Genomic DNA, 19,892 nt, shown 5'->3' with positions numbered 1-19,892 from the left:
GTTACTGCAAAAAGTGAAAACAGTGGTTGGCAGGTACATTTTTGCTACTTCTGCAACTACAAGAACAGCAACCTATGTCTGACTGTCTGCAGTGTGTGTGTGTGTGTGTGTGTGTGTGTGTGTGTGTGTGTGTGTGAGAGAGAGAGAGAGAGAGAGAGAGAGAGAGAAGATTTTTGGATAAACAAATACATAAACTTAATATATGTAACCAAAAAATTGAGTCATACAAGCTTCATGATTTGTGGGACCACATTGTATATATTGTGGATTATAAGCAGGAGATAGCTCCCAAGTGTGTCGCAGCAGCTGTTAAACTAAAAATTAGTTATTCAAAATTCCTATATCAACTAATACGAAAAAATTCTAAAAATCTTGGAAAAATGGTGTGTCTGCAGGTGATATTTACACACCAGCTGTTGGTTAGTTTGCCACTGCAGACACCATTTTCATTTTTTAGTGTTATTTCTTTTATTTAGTTTGTGCAGCCTGATTTATCCCTGTGTGAAATCTATTTTTTGGATCTAACATTAGGGTTTTGCCTTCCTTGTACTTTGCTCTTGTCACAGCTCTAAGGCCATAACCTGCACTATAACATGTACAGGATGAAGCAAAATTCGCACACTCAGGCCTCACAGCGTGACTCCTCACATGCCAGCGATAAAAAAAATGTCTCTCACAAAATTTCATAGGGCAGAAAATGGATGTTAAAGAGTGGCAATCTGGAAACACTGTAACCAAATGTATGGTAACTGCCTCTGTCCGGACAGATTTGTTGTGCTGTACAGTTGGTGCAGTGGATGCAGTTTTTGGTTAGCATGCAGGAGGTCGATAGTTCGATCCTGGGTGGAGGCATATGTTTTTTATTTTGTAAATATAGTCCAGGTGGTATGGTATCTGTCATCTTAATCATCAACAGCGATTGCAGCGGGTCCTCTAGAGAACATTTGCACTTACATACTACAATCTTAGAAATGGAAGATTGGTCAGCTTTGAAAGAAGCCCTTTCCATGTTGTGAGCATGAATTTATTTGTACCACTTCATCTACTAGATGTGAAACCTGTTTTCTTTGTACCCTCATCCAATGGCCCTATAGTTTAGTATCAACTATTATTCTTGTCTTATAAGTCCATTACATTTCGTTAGGGCTGTACGTTACCAGTAGGACCAGCAATGTGCTTTGCGAATAATGCTTACTATTTGTATGTGTTACCACCATGGTCCCACTAATTATGCCTTTCACCAGTGAGTCTAGTAGCCACATGCTGTTTAGTATGTATCTCAATCCATTATTATTATTATTATTATTATTATTATATTATTATTATTATTATTCTATCGATTGGATTGCGGAAACATCACGTCTATTACCGTTACAGAAACAATGTAATTCAAAATCAAACATTTCCCAATCAGCGGTGTCAGGATGTCATACAGAACAATATCTGTCAGAGGGGTAATGAGAGTTAGGTGGAATAATGCATAGGACTGACAGTGTGTTTGTACTATATGCGCTGTTCATCAGACAGGGACTAGTTGCGAGCGGAGTAACGTACCCATGACACGCTCCGATGTACATGCATAGACGTATCGAATTTTCTCATTGTAAACCTCTAAACCGGTGTGGCGGACATATGGCATACAAAAACGATGAATATATGGATATGCTTCTGGTCCTTGGTGCATCTGATAACTGGGCTGGTGCTGCCACTCATGAATATGCTGCTAATTATCCTTATCAACACTATCCAGATAAGAATGTGTTTTGTCATATAGAGCTGTGCCTTCGGGAGTCCGGTTCTCTCCTTCCACCACCGTATGACAGAGGTCATTCATATACTCTCCATACTCCAGCTACTGAGGAAGCTATTCTGAAGGTCATACACCAAGAACCTCAGTGAAGTACACGTAGCAGAGCAAGGCAGCTGCGCGTCTCACAGTGCAGAGTCGTTAACGTGCTGTATGAGCATGGGCTGCACCCTTATCATTATACTTTCACACAATACCTGCATTCTGCACATCGCCATCACCAGATGCAAGTCTGTGAATGGTTCCAATGACAACAGGATGGCAAAGATTACTTTGTGAACACTGTAATATGGTTGGATGTAGCATCATTCACTCACGACTGTGGATATGAAGTTCACTTTGGCATCAACGTATGGGCCGGAACATCAGACGACAGGTGTTTGGGCCACTACGTGTTGCCTGACCAATTGACTGCATGAAGGTATCATACATTCCTCGCAAACTATCTGCCTGATGCGCTGGAACATGTTCCATTACCTGTTCGGCACAGGATATGGTTCCAACATGATGGTGCACCTCCACATTCTGGAATTAGTGTGCAACAGTATTTGGACAGAACATTTCCAGGGAAATGGCCAGACATGGACGTCCAGTTGTATGCCCACCACGTTCACCTGACCTAAATCCCCTGGATTTCTTCCAGGGGGGAAACCTGAAGGAGCACATGTACTCCACTCTGCTGACAATGTGGAAGAATTGGTAGCGAGTGTTCATGCTGCTCTTGTTACTGTGGACGCAGCTTTGCTGCAAAGAGCCCAGAGCTGAATGATTCAGCAGGTTGCGCAATGTTTAGATGTGCAGGGAGGTCGCTTTGTGCATCTGTTTTTCTGAGGACAACGTATTCTGTTATGAAGGTCATGCGGTCATTAATATGGGCATTATTATTGCCACTGCTTGATAATGTATGACATCTGAGTGCTCACGTTATATGTAATATAAATGACAAGTAGATGTTGTGTTATTGTACTGTGCCATCATCTTTAGCATCTCGAAATTGATATTGTTTTTGTAGTTATTCTGTCCTATGACACGCCATTTATTTCAACTGTCCATTTCTTATTTGTCTAACCACATATTTGTTATGTTCGGCATTACAAAATGTTGTAAATTTACGATACATGTGACCCTTTAAATGGTGTATATTACAGTATGAAATGTCAGGATGGGAAAAAAAAAAAAAAAAAAGAAAAAAAGAAAAAAAAAGAAAAGTGCCCAACCCAGGATCGAACTCTCAACCTCCTGCATGCTAACAAAAACTGTACCCACCGTACAGCAGAACTAAGATGTGCTGACACAGGTAGTTACCATACATGTGGTTACAGTGTTGCCAGATTGCCACTCTTTAATGTCCTTTTTATGCCGGATGTACTTGCACGCCGAAATTTTGTGAGACATTTTTGCTATTACTGGCATGTGAGGAGTCGCACTGCGAAGCCCGAGTGCGTGAATTTTGCTTCACCCTGTATATGCACTGCCTCATGATGCCACTACAGAAAGCCAAAAGCTGTGGTGCCAAATTAAGATGCATATGTGAACTCCACTTTATGCTGCATATGGAGGACAGGCTGGTGGCCTGATATCACAACCAATTACGCCCGCAGGGGGGACCAGCGTTTGCTGCATCTGCACAGTCTCCTTTGTAGTGTCCGGGTTTTTGTCTTCTCCTCCATCCCTGGGGGTACCTTCCCTGTTTTTGGCTCCAGCTCCTAGGCTGAGCCCTTTGTCCACCACACATTCATCTACTACTTTTTCCAGCCCTCACTCAGTAGGAGTTCGCATGTGCCGGTCCAGCAGCCAGTTCCTGCTCCCGCCCTAGAGCTGCCAGATGTCCCCATGGATTCATCTTCAGCATGCCCCTCCCCCCCATCCGCCGCCTTTGTTGGCGTTGCACCACTGGACATTTGCCCACGTGGGAGTCATCACTATCAGAGCTGTTCCCGGGCCTACTCTCCAGTTGCAGCTAATAGCAGGGGGCTTCTGTCCTCATCAAGGGCACCTGCCTATGATGATCAGGAAGGCATGGACATCTGTTTCCTGGGTACCTATGTCGTCCCATGGTGTGGGGGAGGGACCCCGGGGTTGCATCGTCTAACAGTCAACCCTCCAAGGGGCGAGGACTGCGGTAGCCCTATTTCAATATTTTTCTGTGCATCATACCAGTAGCCTGACACCAACTACTGTCATAATATAACTCATCCATGCCAGTGGTGCAGGTCCAGACACCAAGCGATGGTACAACCTAACACTGGAAGCGCCACTGCATCGAGGTTGGCATGCACAGACGACTGACAGCACCACCTCGAGAGACTGACGAGCAATCTACACATTATAATAATGGAGTGGAGTGCACTCTGCCTCAATCTGTTATTGTGTGTTCTCGTGTTGACTTTCCTTTTGGGCTGTTGGCACTGTATTGGATTTCCCCTGGCATTGTACTCTGACTGTGTATGGAAGTTCTAAACAGTTTTCTCATTAAAGTGATTTCCATTCTGTGTGTGTGCTGACTTGTGTGTGTAGTTACTACAAAATTCTTCACAGGTAGAGGGAGAAAGTATGTGGCAGGAGACAAAGCACAAATTGTTCCAACTTTTACCAATTGTGTGGAGCACCCAGGTGTTATGAAAGTTAACTGAAAAGACCGATGTCATGCCAGGGTCGTTTTACGTCAATTACGCCAGTTTTTTCTCCAGCAACACTGTTTCATAAAGTGTAAATCATGACAAAATTATAAAAATGTTAACGCAAAAGTGGGTGCAAATTAACATTGTAAACTTAGGAAATTTGACTGGAGCAATAACAAATGTTATCAATAGTGGGAGAATATTAGATCTGAAAATGTTGAAGTAGGATTATACTATAAAGCAATTCCACAAAAGTTGTTCTTTCTTCCAGGAGTGTTAGTCCCCCATGTTTCACAGGAGAACTTCTGTGAAGTTAAAAAGGTAGGTGTTGGGACATTGACGGAAGTAAAGCTGTGAGAATGGGCTGGGAGTTGTGCTTGGGTAGCTCAGTTGGTAAGAGCAAAGTGAAAGGCAAAGGTCCCAAGTTCGAGTCTTGGTCTGGCACACAGTTTTAATCTGCCAGACAGATTCATAACAGTACACACTCCGCTGCAGACTGAAAATTTCATTCTGAAATCATATACCTTTCTGCATGATGTTATGATGAACTCTGTTTACAGCTGGTACAATTGTTGGAATGTAAAGTAGTTTGTGACATACCTTTCTCACTGACACCAATATGTTGTATTATGAAACATATCTGGGCGTATCAAATATGAACCAGAATTTAAATCTAGCACTGTGACAGTGGATGGAAAGGGCTGCCACCTTGACAGGATGTTGGGGGGTGTCGGGAATAGCACAGTGATGCCGCAGTTGGTGTAACGTAACCACTAGTGTCTGGCGGACGGCGCATAATAATCAAGTTTTTTGTGGAAGAATGCTCCGAACCCATGGAAATTTTAAAGAGGCTCCATGCACAGTTTGGGGAAGAAATCCTTTCGAAGATCCCAGTGTATGAATGACATAAAACTTTGTGGCAGGATAGGTAGCTGTGGAAATTGCACCCCACCAAAAGCAACCCCGAACAAGCATCACATTAGACAACATTCATGCCATACAGAACCTGTTACAGAAGAACAGCATATAAAACTTTTCGAAATTACTTCAGCAGCATGGATAAGCTGTGAAAGTATTCAAGCCATTGTCACTAATGATGATTCATTTGTACAGCAATGCAAGGCCATACACTGTTTCTTTAATGATGGAAAACTGGAGAAAAGTCTTTGGGAAACTCCACAACTCATCAAGCTGCAACGACCACATGTTTGGAAATATGAAAGAAGAGCTCAGAGGACATCACTTTGATGACAATGCAGCGGTAGAGGAGTTTGTGAGCAAGTGGCTGTACACGGATCCCTCTTCTTTATTCGAGGATGGCATGAAAAAGTTGCCAGTTTGATGATAAAATGTGTAGCAAAGTCAGGGGAAAATATAAGGCAATGACTTGCATTTGTCTTATGGACCAACAAGACTATGACAGTATGTAGCTAAGAACTTCATCATGAGTGAGCCAGGTTGTAAACCATAATCTTGCAAGACGATGGTCACTCTCATTCTTTATTAACATCATCTTGCGAGATTATCGTTCACAGCCTGGCTCGCAATGAAGGTTTTAACGACATACTGTCATTATCTTGTTTGCTCGTATTATGACTGCATGTCATTGCAGAACTACAGCTAATGCATGTTCACAGCATTTTTATGATTTGAACTCTCTGAAGATTGTTATAGAAAACAAAGTCATTGTGCTTTAATTGTATACTGAAAATTGTGGCCAAGGCATTAAAAGCTTTTTGTATTAAAATGTTTTATTTGATAAAATTGAGAAACGGAACTTTATTAGTTTCTGACCAAGAAAAGAAAAAAAAGAAACATGTTTGCAGAACGTTTGCAATGAAAATGAACTGAGATAATCTATCCAGACTCTGCCTAATGAAACAGGGAACAGACTAAAGAGAGCTGACTTAGGAAGGACACTGTAATATATCTAGGTTTTGGTTCAAATTTGGCAGATGGGGGTGGTGATTAAAGTTATATAGCTTTAAAGATAAATTAAAATAAAACTGTTATCCTTGCCATAACCTTCACAGACAACACTGACAGTCATAACAAGCAACAACATTAATATAAAACAACCAAAAGAACATTACATTTGTTGTATAACAAATACCTGGTGGGCCTGGAGGTCCTTCAACAATAAGATGGGTTTTAGAAGCAATCCTTCCAACAGCACTCTTTATAATACACTCATAGTCACCGCCTTCAGCAAAAGATATGTTTCGAATATCCAAAACATTGCCTTTAATATGCTGAAAAAAGTACAATTTAGTGATTAATATCATTTACATGACACATTGTTTTAAGAATAACCAAAATGCCAGTTACATGGATAATAATCTTCAATAGCCATTGAAGATTGGCCAAGTGACACAGCACATCTTATTTAATAATACTAATAATAATAACAAAATCTACAGCCACAGGCTTTCTGAATTTTACACAAGAAATTGAAAAACAAATTGAAATCATTCAAATTATTCTTCAGATTGTCTCCATTTGAAACAGCGTGCTCCATGACCATATTAATGAGATCCAAGATAAGACAAAGGGCAGCACTGGTCATAAAATTTTAGTCTCTTTATTGCAGATTGATTTCAGCTACTGCACAGCTATCTTCAGAGCAATTATACACAAGTCATGATGAAACATCGTAAATAAAATCACTCGTGGTACCACACTGACATTAAACTCATGGTACCACACTGACATGACATGTAATGGCATAACTGTCAATGTGGTACCATGTGCAATTTTATTTATGATGAATCATCAAGACTTGGACATAACTGCATTGAAGATAACTACACAGTAGCTGAAATTAATCTGCAATACACAGATTAAAAATTTACGACCAATGCTGCCCTTTCTCCTATCTTGGATTAAAATTGTTTCTCTACAAGTATACATGTGCAAATATTTGAAAATCCTCTTCTTTTAAGGAAGGATGGTACTTTTGTATATTATAAAACAGTGTATAACATAATCCACAGAATAATAATTGTGATACAATTCTGAGTGCACTTTTCAGTGCCAAGAAAAGATTACATTGAGGGCACTGAAAATAACCTAAAGTTTGTAGAATGCTACAGTCATCAAAGCAGCTGCACATAAGATTGAATTCAACCTGTTCCTCCATTAGGAGGATGTCGATATATCTACTGCGTAATGCTTACAACTAGAATAAAAGGGGGTCTAGCAAACAAAATATTAACTCAAAACAATCACAAAGTAGTGAAGCAAACTTCCTCAATATTATGTTACAACAGTCACAACTCTGGTGGAAGTCCTCGTAGTGCCAATTTACAATTTGATGGCAGAATTACTTTTAGATGTCACCTACTAACACCCCCCCCCCCCCCCCCCAAAAAAAAAGAAGAAGAAGAAGAAGAAGAGAAAGACAGTCTTTGACTTCCAAATATACTCCCAAAATGAACAATCGACACATCTGGAGGAAGATGTTAATATAGTAACTGGTTACTGTTAGATCATCATCTTCCTCTGCACACCACAGTTTAGGTACTTGTGCCTGTTCTGTCTTCACTTGTAACTGCCACTTTGTTCTGGGTTTTCCCACATCACTTCTTCCTCTAGGCTGGTACAGCATGGCCTGATGTGGGATTCTCTTTGTACTCATTCTTTGTAGGCGATTTTTCAGTAATGTTTTATTCTCTTCAATCTTTTCATTAATACACTCCTGGAAATGGAAAAAAGAACACATTGACACCGGTGTGTCAGACCCACCATACTTGCTCCGGACACTGCGAGAGGGCTGTACAAGCAATGATCACACGCACGGCACAGCGGACACACCAGGAACCGCGGTGTTGGCCGTCGAATGGCACTAGCTGCGCAGCATTTGTGCACCGCCACCGTCAGTGTCAGCCAGTTTGCCGTGGCATACGGAGCTCCATCGCAGTCTTTAACACTGGTAGCATGCCGCGACAGCGTGGACGTGAACCGTATGTGCAGTTGACGGACTTTGAGCGAGGGCGTATAGTGGGCATGCGGGAGGCCGGGTGGACGTACCGCCGAATTGCTCAACACGTGGGGCGTGAGGTCTCCACAGTACATCGATGTTGTCGCCAGTGGTCGGCGGAAGGTGCACGTGCCCGTCGACCAGGGACCGGACCGCAGCGACGCACGGATGCACGCCAAGACGGTAGGATCCTACGCAGTGCCGTAGGGGACCGCACCACCACTTCCCAGCAAATTAGGGACACTGTTGCTCCTGGGGTATCGGCGAGGACCATTCGCAACCGTCTCCATGAAGCTGGGCTACGGTCCCACACACCGTTAGGCAGTCTTCCGCTCACGCCCCAACATCGTGCAGCCCGCCTCCAGTGGTGTCGCGACAGGCGTGAATGGAGGGACGAATGGAGACGTATCGTCTTCAGCGATGAGAGTCGCTTCTGCCTTGGTGCCAATGATGGTCGTATGTGTGTTTGGCGCCGTGCAGGTGAGCGCCACAATCAGGACTGCATACGACCGAGGCACACAGGGCCAACACCCGGCATCATGGTTTGGGGAGCGATCTCCTACACTGGCCGTACACCACTGGTGATCGTCGAGGGGACACTGAATAGTGCACGGTACATCCAAACCGTCATCGAACCCATCGTTCTACCATTCCTAGACCGGCAAGGGAACTTGCTGTTCCAACAGGAGAATGCACGTCCGCATGTATCCCGTGCCACCCAACGTGCTCTAGAAGGTGTAAGTCAACTACCCTGGCCAGCAAGATCTCCGGATCTGTCCCCCATTGAGCATGTTTGGGACTGGATGAAGCGTCGTCTCACGCGGTCTGCACGTCCAGCACGAACGCTGGTCCAACTGAGGCGCCAGGTGGAAATGGCATGGCAAGCCGTTCCACAGGACTACATCCAGCATCTCTACGATCGTCTCCATGGGAGAATAGCAGCCTGCATTGCTGCGAAAGGTGGATATACACTGTACTAGTGCCGACATTGTGCATGCTCTGTTGCCTGTGTCTATGTGCCTGTGGTTCTGTCAGTGTGATCATGTGATGTATCTGACCCCAGGAATGTGTCAATAAAGTTTCCCCTTCCTGGGACAATGAATTCACGGTGTTCTTATTTCAATTTCCAGGAGTGTATTACGAATATATAGTTCATTCCTAATATCAATATTATGAAAAGGATAGTTGCTACACACCATATAGCGGGGATTCTATGTCGCAGATAGGCGCAACAAAAAGACTGTCACAAAATGAGTTTTTGGCCAATGAGGCCTTTGTTGAAAAAAGATAAAATGCGCGTGCACGCGCACGCATGCGCGCATGCACACACGCACACACACATGACGACAGTCTCTGGCAGCTGAAGAATCTGCCAGCTAGCTGTCAGAGACTGTGGTCAAGTCTGTGAGTGAGTGAATGAATGTGTATGCGTGGCCTTTTTGTTGCCCTAAGGCTCATTTTGTGACAGTCTTTTTGTTGTGCCTATCTGAGACTCAGTATCTCTGCTATATGGTGAGTAGCAACTATCCTTTTCATAATATTGTTACATTCCGTCCTAGATTTTCCACTGATTGATCATTCCTAATATCTTCATTTCTTACATGGTCTTCCCTGGTAACACCTCTGACTTTCCAAAGAAATCTCGTTTCCGCTGCTTGTAGTTTATTTTTATTGGATTATTTAGGGATAGATAACTCAATTCCACACAGCAACACAAGTGTAGCTATGGTTTTACTGTTAGATGACATACCTAATATTACAGCCAAAGTGAGCATAAACACGTTTATCTTACTTCTAAACACAACACTATAGATGTAAATAATGCAATCTTAGAAGAGGTTTCTTTTCAATTTGGTTAACATCAAAAGACTAACAACGAGCAATTTTATATCACTACCATAGTTTGTAATTATTAGGGAAATACGTGCTCTCTCAGTTTACATTTATCACTTAAGAATTAAGCAAGGCTATCATGTTTGTAATTACATAAGGCAATTATTAGCACCCACAGGTAATTGGAAGACAGCGGCATTGTTATTTGCTGTGAAGCATGCCGTTATGTCACTATGTTTATAAAAAAAATCTTGTAAAATTTAATCATGAGCACAAATAGCAGTAACTGTCATACATCTCCCAGGGAACGGCTATGGTGCGAGTTTAGTAGCAAGTTTATATCAAAAGTGACATACATTTTAAAGCTGAAGAAGATTTGATCACAGTTAGTGTATATAAACATTTTGAATTGGTAGCCACTGAAGTCATAAAGCTAAATGTCCATAAGAAGTCGTCATTCTGTGCATGTAGCACTCACCAAGTGATAATGTCGACACTTTCTTAACAAATCAACTAAATCCTAGAAAGTGTCTCAGCCCCCAAAACTAACGTAACAATATGTGGACGCATGAATATTAACACGGGAAATTAGGGATAACTTCCTAAATATTTGAATACTTTCTTACTTAACCCGATGTGACTGGAACCTTAGACTCTCTCTTACACTGGACCACACTCATTCGCTCTCTCTCTCTCTCTCTCTCTCTCTCTCTCTCTCTCTCTCTCTCACACACACACACACACACACACACACAACACACACACAGTATTTTGATATAGCACAAATGATAAACGCTGCTACTATAGTCAAGTCAGCTTAATAAGATCTGGTAGAGCCACTGTTGCCAGCTTTAACCTGTGTAGTGCTAACATCTGCAGTGGAAACCAATAGTCATCTATACAGCTACAACAACACTGAGTCATTGCCATACAGATGTTTACAAAATTGCATTATATAATTGGTTGAGATACACGCACAAAGCTGCAGCACCCAGCCCACTGCAACTGTCTCAAATATAGGGTATTAAGAAGTTCAGCATCAATCTTAGGCCATGTACTCACAGGTACTGACAGGGAACAGTGTAAAGTATTAATAAAAGATTTTGGTCTCTCTTATCATTACTCTCAGATAATAAGGCCACAAAGACAGGCTTTAAGTCTACATGGAATACAATTTAGATGCTACAGTCCCTAAATTCTGCACATTGTTTAAACTAATTTTTGGGGAGACTGACCTAACATCATTCAGGGAACAAATCTGGACACATTTTGCACCCATTGTGTCACCAAGGGATATTGGGAACCATCTGCTTGCAGCAGGACTAAGATCACATGTGCCTCTAACCAGGCTACCACTGGCAACACAACAGCATCATGCAAGGCTATTCTGGTGTCACAAAACAGTCGACTGGAATGTGGAATGCTGCTCTGTTGTCTTAAGTGATGAGAGTAGATTTGTCTGTATACGAGCAATGGATACACATGCGTGTAGCACAGACCCGGTGAGTGCTCTATTCCAGAATGCATTCGCCCACAACACACAAATCCCACCTCATATTTCATGGTATGGAGGGCCATCAGTTACAACCCATTCCCACATTTTGTGTTTCCGCAGAGTAAAGTAACCAGTGCCTGCTACACTGCACAAGTTGTTATCCCCCTGCTACTACTATTTCTTCGATAGAAATATGATGCACTTTTTCAGCAGGACAACGATCATTCACATATGGCTGCTATGACACAATGTGCTCTTTGAATTGTACAACTGCCCTAGCCATCAAGATACCAGATCTCTTGGCAGCTGAACACGTATGGAACATGGTGAAACAGGATCTTACTCATTCACCTGAGCCTGTAAGAACCATTGTGTAACTGCAACGAATCATGCATGATGTTTGGGAGAATCTATTGCAGGATGCCATTCAGCACCTTTATGACTGTTTGCATGCAAGAATATACGCCTGTATTGATGTCGGAGAGGGGTATACTGTGTACTGATGCAACGGTTTGGGTGCGCGTTATTGTGACGTGTGTTTCATTTGGTCTGAATTTATTTGTTAAAATATACTCCTACAATGATGAACTACCTGCCACACCACTTGTCAATAAGATGGCCTTACATCTGAGTGTGCTACATTTTTTTCCAGCACTGTGTAATAAATGAGACCCTCAGTTCAGGTACTATTCTGGAACACCTCAAGCTCTTACTAAAGGCAGGGAATGTGGAGAGACTGAAAACTACAGGTCATTATAACTAATCTCTACGCACTCAAAAATAATTGTATCAATCATGGAACACAGACTAATGAGTTAAATGAATAAATATAACCTTTATACAGAAACACAGTTTGGTTTTGGAAGGGGAAGAAGTACAATATCAGCCATTACAGAAGTTCAAAAAAGTGGTACTTGAGGATGAAGATGATTGGTTTGTGGGATATTCAATTGCGCAGTTATCAGTGACCGTACAAATTCCCAATCTTTATATAGTTAAAGTGTCACCACTTCCACGAATGGTAATGAAATGATGAGGAAAACACAAACACCTACCCCCCGAGCAGAGAAAATCCCCACCCTAGTCAGGAATCGAACCTGGGACCTCATGATCCAGAGGCGGAATGATAGCCACTAGACCACGAGCTGTGGACGTGGTACTTGAAGCTCTTGACAGGTATGTCTGTGTTACAGGCATTTTCTTAAACTTATTCAATGCTTCTGACACTGCTGACCACGAAATATTATTAAACAAGCTAGAAGCACTATGTGTAAGAGGAATAGCACACAAATAGTCCCAGAATTACCTGGAAAATAGGGTACAAATAGAAGAGAGAGTTCGCTTGTCTGCTGGTGATACAATTTTAGTAAAACAACAGGCAGACAAGAGACATAAAAACATAGCATAGTGTACTGAGCCCAGGTATGCTCTTAATATACAGGCTGCGTAAAAAAAAAAAAAAAACCACACACTTTGAGCCACCTGAGAAAATTTATTTCCCACTCTATAAGGTTAAATTTCTAGAAATGGTAGGACTAAGGTGCAATCTGAAAAGTAAAGTACTTTCTTTCTGATAAATGTTCAAAATGGTGGCCTTCAGCATCAATACATCTCTGAGTACATGTCACCACTGACTCCGTACATCATAACCAAGTGCAGAGACCATTTGACACTCATTCTAAAGTGTGTTCAGGTTATGTGGTTTATGTTTGCAAACCTAACTTTTTACTGTGGCCCATAAGAAGAAATCGAGCAGCACAGGATCTGGAGAGGGTGGAGGTAATGCAATTGCCCCTGGCCTGGCAAATTTTGATCCAGGTATGCTCATACATCCATATGACAGTGCGGAGGGGTGGCATCTTGTTGGTAATAAAACTGTCATTAGCTATAATACATGAATGGCAGGGAATATGGAGTATTTTTCTCCAGTTACATTACCTTCAAAGAAAGAAAATACATTTACTTTTCAATCTGGACTTTAATCTTTCCACTTCTTGTAGAACTGAAAATAAATTTTCTATGACAGTTCAAACTGTGTATGCATTTTTTTATGCATCCTGTTTATCAATGACTTTTGAGATAGTATGACACACGGAGAAAAAGTTCTCTTTGCTGATGACACAACAACATACTCATTGATAAAACACCAAAGCTCCTATTGCAGAAAGCAAATGAAACCTCAAGGATGTTTATGATTGGGCAGTACATAATAAATTAACACTGAATATAAAGAAAACAAATAGTATGCAATCAGTATAAAGAGGGAAAGCAACTCTGTCACATTAAGAATAGGTAAATCTATAAATGCTGGGATGATTCCTTCATCAAAGCCATGACTGACCACCTATCATCCACTTCAGAAAAGCACAATTGCACACTATCTGATCAAAAGCATCCAGACACTTCTATGTAATGCAGAATTGACCACTAGATGTCATGAGAGGTGGATTCACAAGTATAAAAGGAGGCAGGGAGTACTGTGTTATCTAGTAGATGAGCAAGAACAGCAGAATGAGTTCATCAGGAGAGTTCATATCCACATCCAGTGATGCCTGTGGGTTGAGGGTAACACTGCGGCCGGTCGGTACCGTTCGGCCTTCCAAGGCCTGTTCGGATGGAGTTTAGTTTACTTTTCACATTATATATATTTGTATCATGTATTTTGCAGATTAGGAAATCAAATTACAGTTACTTGGGTGTGCAAACATTTGTCTATTCCATGTGGCCACCAGAGCTGCTTAGAAACTGCAAGTATTTTGCTACTCTGTTCTTTTGTAAACCTGATATGTCAGTTCATTAGGATACTTCATGCTCTTCACATTATATATGTTTGTGTTATTTCCCTTGTGTATGTTAGGAAAGCTACTCAATCAATTCTTAAGCAGAAATGAAATAAGAGCAGGTGAAAGCTGTAATGCTTTCCGACATTACACAGAGAAGCAGATAACGACAGCATTGGCAGGAATGTTGAAATGTGGAGAACAGTGAGTCACCACTCTTTTGTGCATGTTCACCTGCTCCTGCGTTCAGCCTTCAAGGCCTTCCTGCCTGCCAGGTGTAAATGAATGCCCTTAGCCATCTGGCCCTTCTACCTGCCAGGTGTACACATACACCCACAGCTATCTGGGCACTCTACCTGCCAGGCGTACACGTCTGTCCACAGCCGTGAAAGGTTTAAAAAGAATAGAGTACAATGGTCGAGCAGCTCCTCATAAGCCATGCATTTCTGTAGTCAACGTTAAGCGACAATTCGGGTGGTGTAAAGTGCAATACTTCTGCACAGTTGGTGACTGAAAACGATTGATTTGGATTGATGAATTATACTGTATGCTGTGGTAATCTGATGGAAGTGCTTATGTTTGGCGAATGTCCAGAGAACGTTACCTGCCACCACAGCTAGTGCCAACAGTGATATATGGAGTAGGGGGCGTTAGGGTATGTGGGTGTTTTTTTGTGGTCTCTTTACTGCTCTTATGAAGCCACGAAATGCAGAAGGATGAAAACAAACGTTAGAGCGCAGTGTACTTTGTACAGCAGAGGAACAATTCGGAGATGATAACTGTTTACATCAGCATGACAATGTATCCTATCATAAATAACATTCCTGAAATGGGCTGGCCTACCCAGAGCTCCACGATGAATTACAGTGTCGACTTTGCTCCAGACCTCAGTGTCCAACATCCCTACCTCCTCTAGTTTTGAGTCTTGAGGAAGAATGGGCTGCTATCCCTGCACAGACATTAAGACATTTCATTGAAAGTGTTTCCAGCAGAATTCAAGCCACTATGAAGGTGAAGGGTGGACACACTGCATATTAATGTCCACTAATAGTTGTCCAGATACTTCAGATAAGATTGTATATATTTATTTTCACTGTATTATGATGACAAATCCTACATCATTTTAAGATGATTCCTAGATGAATGAATGAATAATTAAGATAAAATCAAGTAGTTTAAATGGGGCAAATGTGCAGAAGAGTAGCTATTGGAGAACCAGTTGTGAGGTAGCTTTCACAGTAGTAATACCAGTGGGCCACAGTACTTTATTTGCATAAATCATTTTAATTACTTGTTTTATTATTTGCTTCAGAGTGCAAAGACAGCAACAGATGACAGTATAATTGACAGAAGGTAGAAGTGTAATAATTGGGTGAAGTAAATATGTCAGGAACAGCTTGGGACGGAAAAGTGGACTCATAGGAAAATGATCAACTCATAACAAATACACTAATCTGGGGGAGAGCTATCAGCAATTAGTTTCAAAAATACAATGGCTGACAATGAATGCATTTTTGCTAAAGCCGAGTTGAAGTCAGACACTAGTGAGGAGAGAAGGGCCATAAAGCAACAGTACTGTGAATATGTTTGGTAGGTGCAAACCAAATGTGAGGGTACCCATCTGAAATGTTGAATCAATGGGTAAGAAGCTGTCTGCAAGGGGAAGGGAATGGAAACTACACACCAGTTAGATTTACTGTATCATAAGTAAAATATATGAAATAATTGCAAACAGATATATAAGGTGAATCAAGAATGGTGCACTTCAACACCACAGTGCAATTCCTTGCATACAAACGGTATAAGATTGCCCCTAACTGAATTTTGCCCTTCACATATGTTCGATACAAAAAAATCAACACTGTGCAATCACGTGTACAACAAGTATCTCCATTCAATACTGGTTAGCTGTGCTGCCCAGTTTGTGCAGTGGGTCTATGGTTACTCGTTATTTATTTTCCAGTTTTGATCTGCCCAATAATGTTGTGGAATGTACTGTTTTTTAAACAATACACATACTACAACTAGAGTGTTTTTAATATTGACCATAGCAAATTTTTGGTCAGACATGTCGAAATTTTCTTTAAGAGTAATAATCAGTTAAAATTAATCACCTGTCATAGGGCAGAAATAGCTACAAAATTTATCAATGTGGATATGTTAAACACAGATACATACATACTACATTCAGTAAAAATAGCTGTTGATTTGAAAGCTGAAAGACATAATTAGTTACACCCTGATGATGACAAATATAGTAATAGTGTTGCTAACCCACTGGTGACGTGATCTCCTAACTGAATGAACTTATGACAGGCAGGTATCATGAAAACTGGATTTGAATTTAAAGGATGAAATAGTGCGAAACAAAATACTTAAACAATGTGACTTGCATGGTTGTGGGGGAACTACCTAGGATAGATGTAGAGGTTAGATTAAGACAATTTTTATTTTGAGGGAAGTGGTATCCAAAGCTGACAATGAACTGGAAGGCATGGAGGGCCCTAGTCCATGGAAGAGAACATAATAAACATTTTAACGGAAAATACTTCATTAAAGTGGAACAATAAAAGGACTGCACACTCATTTATGTGTTGGCATGTGTTTTGTGTAGGATCTGCTGCCATTGCTGTATAATGCTTAAGAAACCAGACACCATTTCATGCAGGAACTGTACCCTTAATCTCAAGTATTGTAACACAAAACTCTACCTACTGTGTTACACGTGCAGCACAGTCACACAGTACCAAACAAAAATACTGGTTGTATATGTGACTACAGTATTGCTAAACTGCCTTTTCTACTTCCATTTTCTGTCAAATATACATACAGAATAACATTTTGCTTGTGAAATTTTTGTACTGTCAATACACAAGGAAGCATGCTGTGGCATCTGAGTGTGCAAATTTTGATTCACCCCATGTAAGAGGGTGATTCCACAAAGATCGAGGTTTTCATGTGTGTCACAGCTAGATGGTTTCTAGCAAGTCTTGTTAGGAATGAGAGGACCACAACTGATCTCTCAGAAGCTCCTGATAAAGTAAATTGACTTGAATAAACTGTGAAGCTGGAACTAGATGGAAGAGTAATAAGTTGGATCACAGTATACCTGCACCAAAGAAAATAGGTGGCAATGGGGAACTTCACATCACAGGTGGCAAAAATAGAAGGCTGTCCTGAGGCAGTAAAGTGGTAATATTCCCAAATAGTAGTAGGAGAAAATGTATGTATACAAACTGGAACCAGATGACATCACAGCAACATGAGAATGCCACTGCCTGTGTGTAACTCCTGAGTGCAGGGAAACTATATTTGGGTCTGCACAAAGTGAGGTGGAAAACAAGACATGTAAGTTTCTGTACTCGTTAATAACAGAACTAAAGGGTGCAAAAAATGGTACAAAATAAAATAAAGTTGAACCTAATAAGCCCTTGGTCACAATTTTTAATCTTTTTGACCAGGTTTCAACACTCCCATGAGTGCCTTCATCAGAAATTAAATATTTAAAGTAGCTTATAACATAAGTACAAATTTATGGGAAAAAAGATTTTTATATAACAGTACAAGAAAGAGACAGTGCTTACATGTCACATATAAAATAAATATCAAGCCAGGAAAGCTTTAGTCACAAAGTATTTTTAAAAAGAATACATGAAAGGTGAGCCACTGTGGGCTGCTCATACCTATAAAGCCACAGGTAGCAACAGACTGAGGCGCCTGCATTAGCAAGCGTGGGCAAGTGAACATTACACCAAGAGTGCCTTCTAGTAGCCATAGATATAAGCAGGCTACTTAATAGCTTAGACAGCTGAATGCTAAAATGAACAGTATTTAGTATATGAACTCACAGGCAAAATTTCATTTGACAACAGCAGACATGGTTACTTTTTGCTTATGTAAAAGCATAGAAATATGGTTTGGAGACTGAAAACTGATTAACAATACAAAAAGAAGCAGTACTTACACATCACATATAAATTAAATATTAAGCGAAAAAGCTTTAGTCACAATTCTAAAGTAGAATGTGTGGAAATTTGTGGTAAGGTCTTATGGAACCAAACTGCTGAAGTCATTGGTCCCTAAAGAATGCATGGAAAGCAAGCCACTGTGGACTGCTTGCATATGTCTAGCTACGGGTAGCATCAGACAGGTGCCCGCGTTAACAACTGTGGGCAGGTGAACATTGCATCGACAGTGCATTTTGTCTAGATCTGAGCTTAGAAGTACAGTTCAAAGTATGAAAACATCATTACAGAAAATACAAAAAGGGCTGAATGATACAGCCTGTAGAAAACGACATAACATTAAATACAGCCAATGAACCATTTAATAAATGAAAAATTATGAGCTTACTCAGATGGAAAAAAACATTTTGGTAACTGCAAGACAAAACCCGAAATTAAATGTCAAGTAATGGCTTTATACCGTTGAAGATATTTTTATTTTTGTTTTTTCCATCTAAGTCAGCTCATAATTTTTCATTTATTAAATGGTTTATTGGCTGTATTTCATGTTATATCGTTTTCTACAGGCTGTGTCATTCAGCCCTTTTTGTATTTTCTATAATGATGTTTTCATATTTGAACTGTACTTCTAAGCTCTGATGTAGATAAAATGTTACTTTATCTGCCGCTGTTAAACAAAATATTGCCTTTTACATCATGTACTGAATAATGTTCATCATAATATTCGTCTGTCTTTATTTGAATGTTAAGTAGCCAGGTTGTACTTGCAGCTACTAGATGGCACTGTCGGTGCAATGTTCACCTGCCCACAGTTGTTAACGTGGGCACCTGTCTGATGCTACCCGTAGCTAGACATATGCAAGCAGTCCACAGTGGCTTGCTTTCCATGCATTCTTTAGGGACCGATGACTTCAGCAGTTTGGTCCCATAAGACTTTACCACAAATTTCCAAATTTCTACGCATTCTACTTTAGAATTGTGACTAAAGCTTTTTCGGTTAATATTTAATTTATATGTGATGTGTAAGTACTGCTTCTTTTTGTACTGTTAATCAGTTTTCAGTCTCCAAACCGTATTTCTATGCTTTTACATAAGCAAAAAGTTACCATGTCTGCTGTTGTCAAACAAAAGTTTGCCTGTGAGTTCATGTACTATATACTGTTCATTTTAACATTGAGCTGTCTATATTTTAGATGTTAAGTAACCTACTTATATCTACGGCTACTACATGGCACTCTTGGTGTAATGTTCCCCTGCCTGCACTGGCTAACGCGGATCTGCCCACACTTGCTAATGCGGACGCCTCAGTCTGTTGCTACCTGTGGCTTTAAAGGTATGAGCAACCCACAGTGGCTCACCTTTCATGTATTCTTTTTTTAAAAAAAAATTTGACTAAAGCCTTTCTGGCTTGA

The 19,892-nt window shown here is 40.8% G+C and overlaps 1 protein-coding gene across 2 annotated transcripts in view; it reads right to left on the bottom strand.

Annotated features, from left to right (window-relative positions):
* LOC124721326 (contactin) overlaps window positions 1-19,892 on the bottom strand; it is a 158,666-nt gene that overhangs the window by 63,822 nt on the left and 74,952 nt on the right. For both annotated transcript variants that reach the window (XM_047246239.1, XM_047246238.1), the window contains exon 14: window positions 6,542-6,680. In XM_047246239.1, the coding sequence (XP_047102195.1) occupies window positions 6,542-6,680 (139 nt within the window). The remainder of the gene's footprint in view (window positions 1-6,541; window positions 6,681-19,892) is intronic.

This window comes from Schistocerca piceifrons, chromosome X, assembly GCF_021461385.2.
Source record: "Schistocerca piceifrons isolate TAMUIC-IGC-003096 chromosome X, iqSchPice1.1, whole genome shotgun sequence".
Classification (NCBI taxonomy): Eukaryota; Metazoa; Arthropoda; class Insecta; order Orthoptera; family Acrididae; genus Schistocerca; species Schistocerca piceifrons.
The sequence above is the reverse complement of the archived record's forward strand: the minus strand, read 5'-3'. Positions and strand labels throughout refer to the sequence as shown.